At 37.9% G+C, this 17,159-nt stretch overlaps 1 protein-coding gene across 5 annotated transcripts in view; it reads left to right on the plus strand.

The window, feature by feature from the left end:
* The window catches only part of RIMS1 (regulating synaptic membrane exocytosis 1), a 317,386-nt gene that overhangs the window by 244,607 nt on the left and 55,620 nt on the right, over positions 1-17,159 (plus strand). For 4 of the 5 annotated variants that reach the window (XM_081940589.1, XM_081940585.1, XM_081940587.1 and 1 more), the window contains 3 exons: positions 476-553; positions 2,408-2,479; positions 6,481-6,590. In XM_081940589.1, the coding sequence (XP_081796715.1) occupies positions 476-553; positions 2,408-2,479; positions 6,481-6,590 (260 nt within the window). The remainder of the gene's footprint in view (positions 1-475; positions 554-2,407; positions 2,480-6,480; positions 6,591-17,159) is intronic. The other variant, XM_081940586.1, reaches the window with a different exon arrangement.

Raw genomic sequence — 17,159 nt, forward strand, 5'->3', positions numbered from 1 at the left:
AAGTTTGTTTGGAATGTATATAAGTTCAAATGAGACACCTTCCTGCCATGTTTTAAAACTGTTATGTCTCTTCCCAGGATCAGAATGTACACATTTAGGCATATGCATAAATGCATATAGGTGCTAAATTCATAACTCTCTGCACTCCAGTGGCCTTTTCCAAATTATTTCTGAATTTCTGCATATTCTTTGGTGGTATTGCTGAGAATATGTTCATCTTTAGTGTTTATTACTGGCTTTCATTTTATTTTATAGCAATTATTAGATTACTTTCTTTTTTTAAAACGAATCCTCCTTAAAAATACTGAAAAGGGGAACATAGAAATGTTGTTGTGTGTAATAGTGGAATGCTCTTGTCATATAAATATCTTGATTGCATGTCTCCATCTTCACTGCATGTGACCATCTCTCTGTTTCTATCTGTTTCTATCCATTCTGTTCAACTTTCACTTCCATGTTCCCAAAACTTGTGAAGAACAACACTGCCGGAGTCTTGCAATCCAAAACAAGACAATTTAAACTTCCTAAGTGCTAACCCAGAAGAAATACAGAGGTATTCTTGCCAAAGTTGTCTCACAGCTCCACATGTATAATACATGAAATTAAATACTAAAATCTTAGTTTATAACCTAGCTCTGCTATGTTATATGGTTATTTTCTACATCTTTGAAGTATGTTCTACTGCTTGATAAGTATGTGTGCTGTGTGTCTGCATGTGTTTCATTAAGTGACTCTTAAATATCTCCTTATTTTTATTGGATGCCCTTTCTGATCAGGTCAGCAGATTATTTAAGACTTGCACTTTGACCAAATATTTAAAGGATACTAGGAGTTTATGAACCATAGTTGCTTTTAGTTCTTTATTATAAAAAAATAAAGCTATTATATATAAGATGCTCTTCTATTAACAGTGTATAACAGAAGGAGTGAGAAGGTCATTAACATTGCCAAAAAAAACTGCTGCAGATATTTTTTTTAAAAAATAGAAAAATGCATAGTAAATAGTATAACTAAACAATGTCTACAGATCTTTCATGGAGGATTTCATGAATGAAAAACCATAAGAGAAGGCAACAGGCAAAATAATCGTTAAAAGGTTTAGACCAAAGATGTCAAGAAGACCAATGAAATGTAACAGAAAATGGAATAAGGGTGAGGACATGTTACCTCCCAAGGAACATGGTTATCAGATGTGAGGACACAGTCACTGCACTATGAAACTCTAAGAAATGCATCATCTTAGAACCCAAGATCTCTGATTTGCTGTATTGAAATTCTGAAGAGAAATATCATAATGTTTCAAGATTCAGAAACCTGCATTATGGCTGTTGGGACTAGACTCTGGAGTGAAAAACAAAGTTAATAGTTGGCCTGTAATGATGTTACTGTATTTTAGGCCCTCTCTTCGAATGCCTATAGAAGATCTCAATTATCAGGCTCTTCAATTGATGTTCCTTTGATCAGAATACATCAAACCCTTCTAGTTTTTTTTAAAGACCATGCTGATAGTGGCTTGCAGGCTTGGGTTCCTTTTATTGTGATTTAAGAATAAAAAAATGTTACCTAATTTGTTCTCAGATGTCATGTTAAGGTTATGACAAAACAATGTTGCTCTGAATTCCAGGAGTCAGTGAAAAATACATAGGATGCAATGCTTTTAAACAGCTCAACAGAAGCAGTTCTTGTTTTTTCTCTTTCTTTTACTTTCTTTTTTCAGATACTGAAGTCAGCCTATATATAAACTTAGCATTTCTAAAAAAACAGCCATAGGGCATGAGATGTTGACAGTTTAATATAGCAAGAACCCATCTGGGTTATGATCAGATCGCTTGACTCTATTTGAATTTAACATCCAAATGTAACATTCACACATTCTTATTGTTTAGTTGTATCAGCTATAGCCAAAATATATAATAGGTATCACAATTACCACATGCAAATGTGTTTTCTGTAGCTTACCAATGTATGATTCAAATCACATATATCTACCCAAGTTTATTAGCAATGTCTTTATTATCATAGTTAAATTGTGCTATTTTTCTTATATATTGCATACAAGTATAATACAAGAGCATCTTTTTGAATTTTAACCCAGAAGAATTTCCCTTCTGCACTAGATCCTTAATGTTGGAATTTAACCAGAAATGGAAGTTTTCCATGGCATCAATTTTGGAATTGTTTAGCACTTGAGAAATATTTGGCCTGGTTAGCATTACCTATACCAAAGAAACTGAATTAAAGTAATGGGTGACGGTGGCATTTTCTCCAAAGTCCATTATTACTAGTCATTCAGAAAACCTAGTTTTCGCACTTCCATTTGGAAGAAATCAAGCTAAATCTTTTATGATTTTCTATTTTCTAGATTGCTTGTTTCTCTTTTTCATTTTTTTGGCATCTCATTTCACAGGCATCCCAGAAAGGTGGAAAGATATAGCACCCAAAAACAGATTAGAAAAAGCTCTGCATCAGAAACAGAAAGGTAAGATGGATTCTACAATATGTAACAACAATGTGCGTTGATCAGTTTGCTGATGTTATTGTCATTATGCACATGTCATGCTGCTCTTTTGTCATAAGAAAAACTGTTTGTTTAATATGATTATGCACATACCGTAATCTTAAATATGTAAAATCTTTTAAAGACTTGCCACTAAGTTCACAAGCTTTAAATTTACCCAGTTTGGAGACCCTGGCTCTACAATGTGGTCTACTTATGACAAGGAATCATGGAATCTTGAAGGACAATTGGCAAAGCAAAGCACAGTAATTTTGGTCTTATAGTAATGATATAATAATTGTATAATGAAAGACAGCAGGAAGCTTGCGAATGCTAAGAATTGGTTGCATTAGCGACTTTGTATCAATGGGTAGCACTTCTGTTCAAGCAAAATGGAATTTCTTTATCCATTTCCATTCTCTTTAAAGTTGAAATGGTATTTGCTCTGTCAAAGCAAACCAATTAAAGAGTAAAATCCTCCAATCTGATTGATGAGTGGAGACCATACAATCTGCTTGAGCCAAGTTTATTGAACTGCTTACAGAGGAGAGAAAACAAAGTTTGGCTGCTAAGAGAAGCAAAGCAAAAAGCTTATGATCTCATTTACAAGAAAAAAACTAATATCGCCCGTAGATGGATTGCTAACCTAGGCCAGTTTTACTTTTCTTTATATCTCCCTAACTAGGAGGTATATGCAGTGAATTGACACAGGCTGACAGGATGCTTATTCTGTCCCTTCCATTCAAATCAACAGAGAACAAGTCTTGATCTTTTTCAGTGTGAAACCTTCAGGTAGTACAAAAGGGTTAAGACATCTCCCTAAGTCATTTTTTATCAACACTAAACTTACATAATTCCCTTAGGGTCAAAGAATTAATTTCCAATTCCCCAAATCTCTTTGTTTTGTTCTATAATCTTTTTTGCATTTTCTCTGAATCTTTCTTAAATGGAGAAAGTACCAAAACATAGATACAGCGGATCTAAGCAATGCAAAATAGAGTAAGACTATTACTTTGTTTAATTTGGAAATGCTATTTCTGTTGATGTGGCTTAAAATTTCATCTGCTATTGTAGCAGATAAATCCCTCTGCTGACTTCCATTCAGCTTGATCAATACTATTCTGAGAACTTTTGTGCACCTACCTTATGAAGCTACGTGTTTCCCATTTCATTCTATATCCGTATATTCAGGGGTAGGTTCCTGCCAGTTCTAACCTCTTCTATAGAAGAGGTTCCACAAATCTACAGTGCCATTTATAACTGGTTCCAGCTCCCTCCACCCTCCCGTCCACACATCATCAAGATGAAGAGCAAGCGGAGGAATTCTGGGAGTTGAAGTCCACAAGTCTTAAAGCTGTCATGTTTGAACACCCCTGGGGTTTTTTTCTAAAGGGTTAGGGGTGCAAGGGTCTTGTAACTTGACAGCTTTAAGACTTGCACACTTGAATGCCAGAGCTCCTGAGTCAACATGACTGGAGGAGGAATTCTGGGAGTTGAAGTCCACAAGTCTTAAAGCTGTCAAGTTTGAACACCCCTGGGGTTTTTTTCTAAAGAGTTAGGGGTACAAGGGTCTTCATTCATTTTTATTTCATTTTATTAGATTTCTAGACCGCCCCCTCTCCCCGGACTTGTAACTTGACAGCTTTAAGACTTCCGTGCTTCAAATGCCAAAGTTGTTGTTAAATGAATTTAACCACATTTTACAAGTTGGCCACGCCCACCCAGTCACATGGCTGGCAAGCCACTCCCACAAAGCAGGCCACACTTACAGAAGAGGTTCTAAAAATGTTTGAAACCCACCACTGCATATATTTGATTTCTGTTTTCTAATGAAGAACTTGGCATTTGTAGCTGGAACTATTGATGAATATTTTGAGAATATAGTTTTCAATCCAGTTATGTATTGCCCTAATAGCAATAGCACTTAGATTTACATACTGCTTCATAGCCCTTTACAGCCCTCTCTAAACAGTTTACAATGTTAGCATATTTCCACCAACAATCATTTTACAGACATTGGAAGGATGGGTCAGCTGTAGCAGTGAATCTGCTACTCAGCCCATGTCAATAATCTTGCTAATTAAATATCATGAATTACTTTTCCCAATATTTGCTGAAATCGGGATTTATAATAATCACAGCATTTTTCCAATTGCCAAGAAACTCATGAAGACTTGTATTAATCATTGTGTTATTTGAAGGCACTACTGCAAGAGTAGATTGCAAGAGTTTGCAATTACCCAATCATAATTGGGAGAAAACATCATTCTCAGTCAAAGTCTAGAAAACATTCTAGTATCAGCATAAAAAGCATAAAAATTAATGCAAACTATACAAATATAGGAATATAAAAAGAAAAAAATATTTTAAAAGGAACAAAAGTGTAGAAAAGCTGTTTAAATTTGTTTTTTATCAGCAAAAATCAAGTAAGGACACCAGGTATAACAATTTTTCTAAGCCAACCCTGTATTCCTTCCCTAAACTTTTAACGATGTTAATTTTGCCTTCTTCAAATATAGTCCCAGAACTTGTTTCCTATTCATTATACATCCAGTAAGTAAAAATTGTCCTTTTATTGTTACTTCTCATAAACTCAGGATTTCAACAGGCCTCTTTCATGGAACTAATGAGATAGATTTATCCAAATCACTTTTCTGGTTTAATAATTGTATATCTCCTTTAACTAGTGAAACATTAATCAGTTTTGTTTATATATCGAAAACATCATCTCCATATTTGTGTCTTTACTTGACACATTTAATTCTATATTCAACTTAGTTATCCATTGTTGCTTGATCTTCTTTTGTAACTTTATTGACGCAGGATCTGTCTATTACACCAAGTAATTTTGAAAACCAAAAGGCAAAAACATCCATCAGAGATTGAGCTTCATTCTTTCTTAATGAGATGAATTTACTGTCCTCAAGCTCCCTTTAACGTCAGACTTTTAAGGTCCCTTTACCATATTTCCTCTTAAGGTAAAGGTAAAAATTCCCCTTGCACATAAAACTCCCCAAACAATCACCTGTTTGCATGAGAATAATTCTTCTAATTAATTCAAAACTGTAATTCCAATTCCATCTGAATACTTAATCTATTGTTAACTTTTTACAACCTACATTCTAAGCATCCCTTCACTGTTTAATCCAAAATATAATATTTTCCAGCACTTTTAAAATCATATTTTTCCAAGGAAAAAAACAATTCATCGGATGAATGCAGTGATTTTGTATCTTGGAGTACTTACTTTTCATTCATATATCAGAAGAAGCAAATGGTAGTTTTTGATTATACAGCTACATTTAAAGTCTTTTTATTTTTTTGTAATTTCTCTGTAATATTTTCTGTTATCGTTTAAATGATCTGAGCTGTTTTTATGTAGTTTCCTAATAATGCCACACTGAGAATTGCAATATTAAGGTAATTATGTCAATGATTTTAACAAAGCAATGATTTCAAAAGAGGAAATGTAGACATGATAAAAGCAGCTGAAAGAACATCCTGGAATCCCATTCTCAAAGATTTCTCACCTGGTGATGTGTGAACATGTTCTGTCATTCTGTTTATAAAAGAGTTGACCTGTGTATATAATAATAACACTAATTCCACAAAATTGTCAAATGCTTACCTTTTACTGATAGTTTTATAGATTCACAAATAGATTTTATAAATAACTTAAGGCAGCGAACACATGCAACACGTTCTGTTTTCCCTACAACAACAATCCTATGGGCTGAGAGAGAGAAAGAGACTGGTCCAAAGTCAACCAGCTGGCTTTCATGGCTAAAGTGGCACTCGAACTCACGGTTTCCCACTTTCTAGCCTGGTGCACTAGACCTTTCATATTAAGAACATAAGTAATAACACAGTTTGTCTCTATTTTCTTCTTAATATTTTAACTTTTTTTCGTATTTGTAATATCTCATTGATTTGATTGTGTGTGAAATGCCACTGTATTTAATGTTAATTTTTTCCCCCTGCAGAATGCGCCAACCGGGAAGTCCCATGCAGTCATCTCCAGCAGATACATCCTTCAGCCGTAAGGGGAGACAGCTTCCACAAGTTCCCATCAGGAGTGGCAGTACAGAGCAAGGTATCAAAAAACTAGTTTATAGTTTGAAAGTCTTTAGCTCTATTTTCCTCTCCCTTTCTCCTCTTGTTTTTCAAAAACACCTGGGATCTTGCTTAATAGACTCTTCGGGTTTTTATTGGTTGCAGCTGATAGAGCAGGACAACATTAAAACAAATATTGTAAATTGTATGGATGATAAAAAAAGGCTCATGTTTTACTTGTGCAGATACATATCAATTATTTGCGTGTTCATTTATTCTTTATTTTCTCGCCAAGATGGTTGAAGATCTTCATTCTTTTTATTGACACGTCTTGAATTTTGTTTTGTTTTATTAGCTAAAGATAATTAATGGCAATTTGCTGACAGGAATGTGAACAAGGCTAATGAAATCCCTTTCTGAGCATGTCAAAATCTAATGAAAATATGGGGAAAATGTACTATGGGGTGAAACACAAAAGGAATATAAGGAACTGCATTTTATAAGGATGGCTGGGGAAAGAAAGAGTGTTGTCCACTAGTCTACTCCATAATAACAACGTCATTACTGCATTACAAAAATACATAACTTTCTTGTGAAAATCCACAACTGTTAGGTTTGAATTAGAAAGCATACACAATGCATTCATACAATTTATTTACATTGTTTCATAACTGAAAAAATAACACCTTTTAGATTTTTCTTTCTGTATATTATACTAGTATCCTAGTATATTTTTAGAAAATAATAATATTTAGATATTCATCCTTTGCCGATATTTATAATATGTGAATTGAGTTTCCTAATGAAAAACAAATTGGAGACCTCATTGAAGATTTGTAAAATACAATATGCACCAGATCAATACGTGGTTTCCTATCAATTTGTCATTTTATTTTAGGATTTTGGTATACTACACATGTGCCTCCTAATTTGTATTGTTATTGTTTAAGATCTCTCTTTTTAAATAAACGGTATGGTTTTATTAATACAGTTCTTTGTTCACCCACTTGTGCTTCTTTAGAGTATCAGAATGTGAAACTGTGCCAATTTCCATCCCTCATTTTTCTAGGAGGAAAGAGTAATTTTTTTCATGGTATTCATATATAACTTTTCTCTTAGTGTAAAATCATATATACATACTCTGGGTTATATAATTCATATTGTGAAGAAACATTTCCTAAGTGGAAAGTGTCCATGCAACTTCTCCTTACAAACATTGTGTCATCAAATTTATGCTTACAGGGTTTTGTTGGTTGGGAATCAATCCATTTCAAACTACTAAGAATGGAAAATTTGAGCAATTTCAATAGAATAGAAAAAAGGCTTCCTAACATGACTGCTCTTACACTTCAGTACACTGAATTTCACTTGTTTTCAGGGATGATTTATTACTCTTCAACATTTTACTTTGGTAAAAATTTAATGTGAATCTAGATTTTTTTTCTTGGTTAGTTTCTGAAAGCACTAATCAATTTATTATATTAAAAGGTGGCATATCTGCATAGCTGGCATTCAGGGTGAGTCCTTATATCTGCCTAGTACATTTTCTTTACTTTTTTTTGCACCTTCTTCAATGCTGTCACTTTAAATATACTAAAGAAATGCAGTTTTAAAATGTGTACCTTAGATGGCTTGAAAAATATTTTGACTTTAGAATTTTGCCCATATTCTGCCATGTACTATTCTTGTCCAGTTGCAAATATAAAGCGGACAATAATGTGACTTTGGCTATTTTACAAAGAGATTGCTTCTTGGAACAGAACTAACTTCTAACTAGCTAACTCTTAACGATGAACAGAACTTGATTTTTATCGTTTGGAATGTCTGCTATTTTTACAAATGGGATGGGATCAAAATCAATCAGCCATTTTTGCAATATGGGGTATATGGAACATGCATCACAAGGAAGAGAACTTAACAGTAGCATAAGAAATGTACAGTGATAATTCACAGATGATAATGCATACTTTTCTTGCAAACACTGAAATTGTAGCAGAATTTAGCAAATTATTCTGTATGGCATCTGTCCCTATTTGGCTGTAGCATATTGAAATATTTCTGTATTCTGGGAAACAATATCAAGTGTTTAAAAATGCTTACAAAAATAATGAGAAACAAGAAAAAATACAGAGGATACAGTGTATAGCTGATTACAAAGAATGGGTCCAATGAAAATATGCAATTACAAAAAAACAGATTATATTGCAGATTGTGATCTGCTTTTGTTGATTTCCTGATTATTGTGAATGTTGATTAATGGTGGTTATAATTGTGATATATACGCCAGTTTCATTTCATTTCATTAATTTTAGTGGAATAGGGTTGTTAATATCATGTTTGGATGACAGCCAATGGCATTTAAAATACACTACTTTTCTCTAAAATGACTGAATCTAATTAAAAAATGTATATATCTGCTGAATTTTCAGTTCTCTGTGTGGATGATACATTACCATAACATTGATGTAATGCAATCTTTTCTATTAAAAAAACTTAAGACATGTTCGCCCTGCATGAATTGACACTTTTCATTGAAGCAGATAGTTTTGTTCTTCAAAAAGAGGAAAAATGTTTTGTTGCAGAAGATCAGGTGCCAGTAAGGAAAGAGCTAGGACTGTCATATACAATGTCTTTTCAGATCTGCAAACATTTGGTCTTTGCAGAATTTCAAATAGATTTTTTTTTCCTGAAAATGCAGGGTTGCTTTCTTTTTACTAAGTAATGTTGCAGGCTGAGTCTCATCTTTATTTCTGAATTTCTAAGTGAAAATGTGCTGATGAGGAAATTTTATTATTTCTTATGCCTGAACTTTTACTTAATATGCCTTGCTCAATTGTAGCATCTGTAAACAATGCATGTCCCATCAGCTTGAGAGATGGTCATGGGTTGTAACAGACAGTACATCTTTTAAAGAAGCATTAATACGTTCTGATGTGATATATTCTGAATATATATATTCAGACACGTGGTTGGTCTATTTTATGAGGCCAATCGTGTCATATATTTCATTTTTCAGAATTGAATGTTGTTGTTTGATTTAATAAAGAATATGCACCTCTTAGATAACCAGTTACCAAAAAGACATATATCGAGTGTGAGCATGTGCATTCTATCTGTATATATTTTATGCTACGACTTCATGTGTATGTATATTTTTGTGGTATTCTGCTCATTTATATCTTAAGAATAGTCTATTCAGATTCAAAAGACAAAACCTAGAATTGTTGTATATTTAAGACAATGTGGAGTCCTTAGTGCTCTCTGAGCTTGGTTGTTTGCTTGAAGATCTCTCATTAACTACCTAGGTAACATCATCAGTACCCAGAGGTTTAGGACAATGTTTGATTCTGCAGTATTTGACATTGCATTAGTACTATATCAGTATTTGATAGCATATATTAGATTAGCTTATTATATTTTGTTTAAAATGCCTCTTAAATCTTGCATAAAAATTCCATTGGAGTATTGTATTATAGAAAGTATACTTAATTTTGCTCAGACACACAATGCATCTTTAAGTAGTAAATTGTGGCACCATAAGGAAAGGGTGTTTCTTATTCAAATATGTTAAAAATTGATGGGAAAATATTATGTAATAATAGCTCATTGAAAAGTCATAAATTAATAGCTATTAGTTCTTTAAATTTGTTAACGTACACACATTATTGGTTTGTGTGTGTGTGTGTGTGTGTGATTTTGCTATTCCATTTTTCAATGGGAACTTTCCCCCCACTTTGTTCGTCTGACTGTTATTTCTAATACCATCACTAGAAAGCAAGGCAGGTCTAATTGAAGTACAATATATTGCATTCTAATCTGAATGGATTAAACGAAATACCTGTCTGTGTATTTTATGATAAGACTGCACTTCGTTTTGTTTTAATGTGTGAAAGTCTTAAATGATAAATGATGTTGAAAAAATGGACAGATGAATATGAATTGGTGGAAGAAACGGAGGCTGAGGGGCTTTTTATCCAGAAGTTTTTTATTGTTATTAAGGGGTTCCAGGGAGGGGGTGTGTGATAACCAGGCCGGGAGAGGCGCCAGTGCCAGTGCCAGACGGACAGGTGAGTCTGGGAAGGAAGTGAGCGGAGCGGGGGGGGGAGAGGGAACAAGTGATTCCAATAGAGGGTTGTTTGATTACAACGGTCACGGGGAGGGGGGGATGCGAGGACAAGAGAAGATCACAAGGTCGGTTGGGAGACCATGGTTGTTGGCTATGCCCGGTCGTTTGTACCAACCCCCGCAACCTAGGTGGCCAGGAACTACAGAGCCCGGGCCTACAGCTGATGCTTTGCAATGCAAGGTCCATAACCAACAAGGCCCCCCTCATTAATGAGTTGATCTCTGAGGGGGAGCTAGACCTTGCAGGGATAACGGAAACCTGGTTGGGCCACGAGGGTGGTTTACCCCTCATGGAAATGTGCCCACCAGGTTTCCGTGCATTCCATCAGCCTCGGGCCCTGGGTAAGGGTGGTGGGGTGGCGGTAGTTATACGGGAAGGTTTAGAGCCGAGGGAGTTCACTGTTCCTCAGATATCCGGGTGTGAGTCCCTTGGTGTGAAATGGGGCCCAGGGAGGCAGTTGGGTTTGCTGATTGTATACTTGGCTCCTCGCTATACATCAGCAGCCCTGCCCGAGCTCCTCGAGCTGATCTCGGAGATGGCGGTTGAGATCCCCAGGCTTGTGGTTATGGGGGATTTCAACCTGCCGTCGACGGGAGCAGCGTCTGAGGTAGCTCGGGAGTTCATGGCTTCCATGACAGCCATGGGCCTGACCCAGTTAATTCAGGGCCCCACACCCGAAGGAGCCCACACATTGGACCTTGTTTTTGTATCTGAGCAGTGGACGAGTGATCTGGGTAGAGGGGATTTTACTGTTACACCCCTGTCATGGTCAGATCACTCATGTCTCCGGCTTGACTTCCCTGGCGCTACCCCCCACCGCGAGGAGGCGGGACCAGAGGGTCCACACTGGTACCGCCCCAAGCACCTGATGGAGCCGGATAGGTTCCAGACGGAGCTTGGGCCATTACCTGTAGCCCTGACCCGCGCTCGGTCGGAGGACCTAGCGGCCGCCTGGAATAGGGCGGCGGCTGGGGCCTTGGACCGGGTTGCGCCTTTGCGACCTCTCCTGCGGCAGCGACCCACCCGGGCTCCTTGGTATACCGAGGAGCTGAGAGTGATGAAGCGCCACAGGAGACGTCTAGAGAGCAGGTGGAGGTCCTCACGCTCCGAATCTGATCAAACACAGGTAAGATCCTACTTGCGGACCTACCTTGTGGCATTAAGGGTGGCCAAACGTAGATATTGCGCCACCCTTATTGCGTCCGCAGATAACCGCCCTGCCACCCTGTTTAGGGTGACCCGCTCCCTCTTGTCACAGAGGACACAGGGGGCACCCTTACAGGGCAGAGCAGAGGAATTTGGGGAATATCTGCAGGACAAAGTCGCTCAGATCCGGAGCGGATGGGCCCCACTCAGTGGACCAGACGGGCCGCCAACAGCGAGTCTTGTGAGACCATCCTGGGAGGAGTTTGATTCTGTTGCCCCCGAGGATTTAGATAGGTTGCGTGGACGGCTGCGACCCACCACATGTTTAATGGACCCGTGTCCCTCCTGGTTGGTACTGGCATCTTGGGAGGTGACCCGAGGCTGGCTTCTGGGCCTGGTGAATGCCTCATTGGGTGAGGGATCCTTACCAACCGCCTTGAAAGAGGCGGTGGTGAGGCCCTTGCTTAAGAGGCCTTCACTCGACCCAATGGAGCTAGCTAATTATCGTCCAGTCTCCAACCTTCCGTTTCTAGCGAAGGTTGTAGAGAATGTGGTGGCGCAGCAGTTTCCACGACACCTTGATGAATCCGAGTATCTAGACTCACGCCAGTCCGGCTTCCGACCCGGGCACAGCACAGAGACAGCCTTGGTCGCGTTGGTCGATGATCTCTGGAGGGCCAGAGATAGAGGTTGTTCCTCTATCCTGGTCCTATTAGACCTCTCGGCGGCTTTTGATACCATCGACCATGGTATCCTATTGCGCCGGTTGGAGGGGATAGGAGTCGGAGGTACCGTTTTGCGGTGGTTTGGCTCCTACCTCTCCGACCGGAGGCAATGTGTGTTGACAGGGGGACAGAGGTCGACCCCGAGGCCACTCACTTGTGGAGTGCCACAGGGGTCGGTCCTATCGCCTCTCCTGTTCAACACATATGTGAAGCCGCTGGGTGAGATCATCCGTGGTTTTGGGGTTGAGTATCACCTCTACGCTGATGATACTCAGCTGTATATTTCAACTCCAAACCACCCCAACGAGGCTGTCGAAGTGATGTCCCGGTGTTTGGAGGCCGTCGGGGTCTGGATGGGGGACAACAGACTTAAACTCAACCCCTCCAAGACTGAGTGGCTGTGGCTACCGGCACCTCGGTTAAGCCAGCTGATCCCATCGCTGGCCATAGGGGGCGAACAATTGCCCTCTGTGGAACGGGCGCGCAATTTGGGCGTCCTCCTTGATGCCCGGCTGTCAATGGATGACCATGTGGCAGCCGTGGCAAGGGGGGCGTTCCACCAGGTTCGCCTGGTGCGCCAATTGCGCCCCCTACTGGACCGGGATGCCCTACGCACGGTCACTCATGCGCTGGTGACGTCCCGCCTGGATTACTGCAACGTTCTCTACATGGGGCTGCCCTTGGGACGCGCCCGGAGACTGCAGTTAGTTCAGAACCCAGCCGCGCGGGCTGTGATGGGGAGTACGAGGTACTCCCACGTAACACCTCTCCTGCGCGAGCTGCACTGGCTGCCTGTGGTTTTCCGGGTGCGTTTCAAGGTGCTGATTACCATCTTTTAAGCGCTCCATGGCACGGGACCTAGTTACTTGCGGAATCGCATCCTCCCACATACATCCCTGCGGCCAATACGCTCACACAGGGAGGGACTTCTCCTGGTGCCGTCCACTAGGCAATGCCAGCGGGCGACACCGAGGAGTAGGGCCTTCTCTGTGATGGGCCCAACCCTCTGGAATGACCTCCCTCCCGACATTAGAACTACTTCTGACCTCCGCTCCTTCCGGCAAAAACTGAAGACCCACCTGTTCCGACTGGCAGGCCTGGCATAATTCAACTGTCCCTCCTGGCAAATGTATTATATCTGGTTATTTTAGTTTTTTTTTAACTTACTGTATTTGTTTTTAGGGGTTTGAATTTATTTTATATCTGCTTGTACAGTTCTTTTAACTACATTTTAACCTCCTCCATGTCAATTGTCAACTGTACATATTTAATTTAATTTTATTGTATCCTGTTATATTTTGTATGAACTGTACACCGCCCCGAGTCCCTTGCGGGAGAGGGGGCGGTCTAGAAGCATTAAATATTATTATTATTATTATTAATTCATAAACATTTGAAACAGCAATTCTTATGGGCTTATCACATCAAATGCAGCTTTTGAATGATGTTTAAACTTTGGAACTTGTAAACTTCATATTCCAGGCCATGATGCAGCACAGTATTAAAAATACTGAAGACAATTAATTTCAGTGAGCTTGAGCATGTTTATCTTCATATTGACCTCAGAATTTATAACTTTTCACGATTTATTTTCATTTGTTTCCCCACATTAATTTTCTGCATGTTGCAACAGAGCCTATAGTGTTTCTCATTCTCATGTGTAACACCATTTTTGTCTAACTTTAAATTGCTGATTTCTTTCTTTTATTCCCATCATTCCGTGCATTTTATTCATTGAAGAACAAGAGACTTATAGTTCATCATCCAAAGGTAAATATCCATGTCAATTTTACTAACATTACTCATGCTGTGTTATCTTTATTCTGCACTAATTTCATATTAATCCATTTCTGTAGGTTACATTCAGTTAAATCACTGTATTAAGCTAAGGCTACAGAGAACTTGCTACCCACAATTTAGTGGTTCATCACTAGGGCAACTTCCTCACTATGGGGCAGAGAATGGAAATAGAGTGCTGTTACTCAAAGTACTACAGTTTTGGAAAATTGTAGCCCTTAATTTAGCAGGCTGCAAAACGTATGAATTTAGGCACTTTAATTTTTTCCATTTTTCCTTAAAAATTGGCTTTATTTTTATTGTTATTTCAGCTTAAAAGTCTGCATCGTAAGTTTTCAGCGTGTGTTTGATACACATAATAAAAACATATGAAGGGCTCCATGATTCTGTTCTATCCCTATCCTACTGAATAGAAGATATATAAAAAGATATTTAAAAAGAATTATCAAATTTTATGCAGCTGGATGCATCTAAATGCTCTTTTTAATATTCCCTATAGAACATGTATGCTAGATGTGGCATATCATGTTTATTGTAAATATCAAACATACACAAATAGTATGATTAACTGAGATTAGTAATTTATAAAAAGGGAAGATACCTAGACTTATTGTGATGATATAGAAGCATCAGTCTCCTCAATGGCTTCCACCTATGGTGAGACTGCAATTCCTAGAATTCTTAGCTGAAGTTCATGCTGTTATAGAATTTTAACCTTGTCATCCCATCATATCTGGAAGAGTATGGATGATGGAAGGCTAATACATATTCCAATGTTTAATGTCTTGTGTTAGTTGGGATGCCATAAAGAATGCTCTTCTGAGTTTATTATGAAATACTTATTCCTCAGGCTTAGCCTATTGTGTCCCAGATGATTTCAACACTGTCTTCTGTAATAGGATCACTCAAAAAAGATAATTCAAAGCTCCAGAGCTATTGCAAACAATTTGGAAGCAGTATAAATTATAATCTGGATAAACAGGTTTATTAATTATGAAGCACAAAGATTATACTGTGAGTTATTAGAAATGTCAGCAAGGAATATATATCTTAACAAAAGAAGGATAATATCCAAGAGTTCAGTGAAACACCAAGGATGTGGAGTAGGATTTTGTTTTTTACTAACTTCGATAGATAAATATATATTGTGTAGTTTTTCATATATTTCTTTTTTAATTTTTTAAAATTGTATACTTTTTCTTTAAATTTCTGTAAAATTTGTTAAAATAAAAATTTTGGAAAAAGGAAAGGAAAAGTTTGTTTGAAACTTCATGAACCAAATTCCTAACATTATATACAAAGAACTGATTCTTTTTCTGGTTCCAGTGGGAGCTCTCCCCCACCCCCCAAAAACCCCTACCAATATTTGATATCCAGGACAATTTTTATCAGATTTGCAACTTGTCTCTTTCTTTGGTGTTATGATCCTGATGAAAATTCTCCCACACCTAATACTGTTATCTAGTACGTTGAATTTTAGTTACCAATATGACAGCTCCCTTATTGCCTATGAAACTTGATTTTGCAAAGTAACTGCTCCAATATACATAGATGTATTCTCTATTCAGGAAAAAAGAATAATTTATAGAAAGTATTCTTTCCTGCAATTTCATATTCATCTTCTGCTTCAACAGAAGGTGGCTGACTATATAGAGCAAGACCTTCTTTTCGCTTTCTAGCCCATTCTTTGAGGACTATTGACTGGGATCTCATGTAGGCCGCTAGCCCACAATTGCCAGAAGAAACCAAAAGACATGCATCTACTTCTAGGTAAGCCTTGTTTAGCACCTTCAAGCACTAGATTCACTTAATTTGAATGGCTTTCCCATAGATGTTAGCAGAAGAGTGCATTTCTGCCACTTCCTTGCTGTCTATTCTAGAATATAGTATGATGAAATGCTGGGTTTTTAAACAACTAAAAAGTTGGAGCAGCAATATAGTGGAAGAGAATGCTTGACAACACAACCGATTTCTTTTGTAATAATTCCAAGAAATGTGCTCAAGCCACCCCCCAAAATTTACAGACCAATTTAATTCCATAGGAAATATGTAAAAAAAGACTTCCCAAATATATTCTTAAGTCACTTATAATTATGACCAAATGATCATATTTTTACTAGAATCGCTTGTTTGACTCTTGAAGAGTCGCTTGTGCTTGTGTCATCAGTGACAGCATCTAACTTCCATGTTTTGTGTTCATCTCTTTTTCAATTGCCTTTGGCTTTTCCAGCCATCAGGATCTCCTACAATAACTTTTGCTTTTGAACCAGGTGGCCAAAATTAACTTTCGCTTCATTATTAGTGTATCCCATAAAAAGGTCTACTTTGTTTAGTCTAATATTGACTTATTTGTTGTTGTTTTTTGTGATCCGAAATATTCCCAGCAATTTTTCCCAGCACTGCAGTTAAAAGCCATGGGTTTTCCTTGTTTAATCTTTCTAATGGTTCAGCTTTCATTGCAGTGTTTAACTGCCATGGACTTGACATGTGGCTCTTTCTGGCACTATGATACCTTAATTCTGTCCCAGTCCTTCCCCCAAGTAGCAGGTGCTTCTTAACTTTATGTCACCATCCCTATGTGTTTTTGAGCCTGGGAAATAAAGATTAATTTTCACTTTCAACAAGATATCTTAAGTCTTCTTTGCTTCCAAATATCTATGTGTCATATTATCATATCTGGGATTGATAATGCTTGTTCCAACAAATTCGATTTGCAATTTTGGTTTTTAAAATCCGGCATTTCTGATAAGATACTTTGCTCATTAATTAAAGAAATAAAATGATGAGATATAGTCCATCACTCTTTCCCCAATTC

The sequence above is a fragment of the Natrix helvetica genome (genome assembly GCF_964273705.1).
Source record: "Natrix helvetica genome assembly, chromosome: 2".
NCBI classification, from domain to species: Eukaryota; Metazoa; Chordata; class Lepidosauria; order Squamata; family Natricidae; genus Natrix; species Natrix helvetica.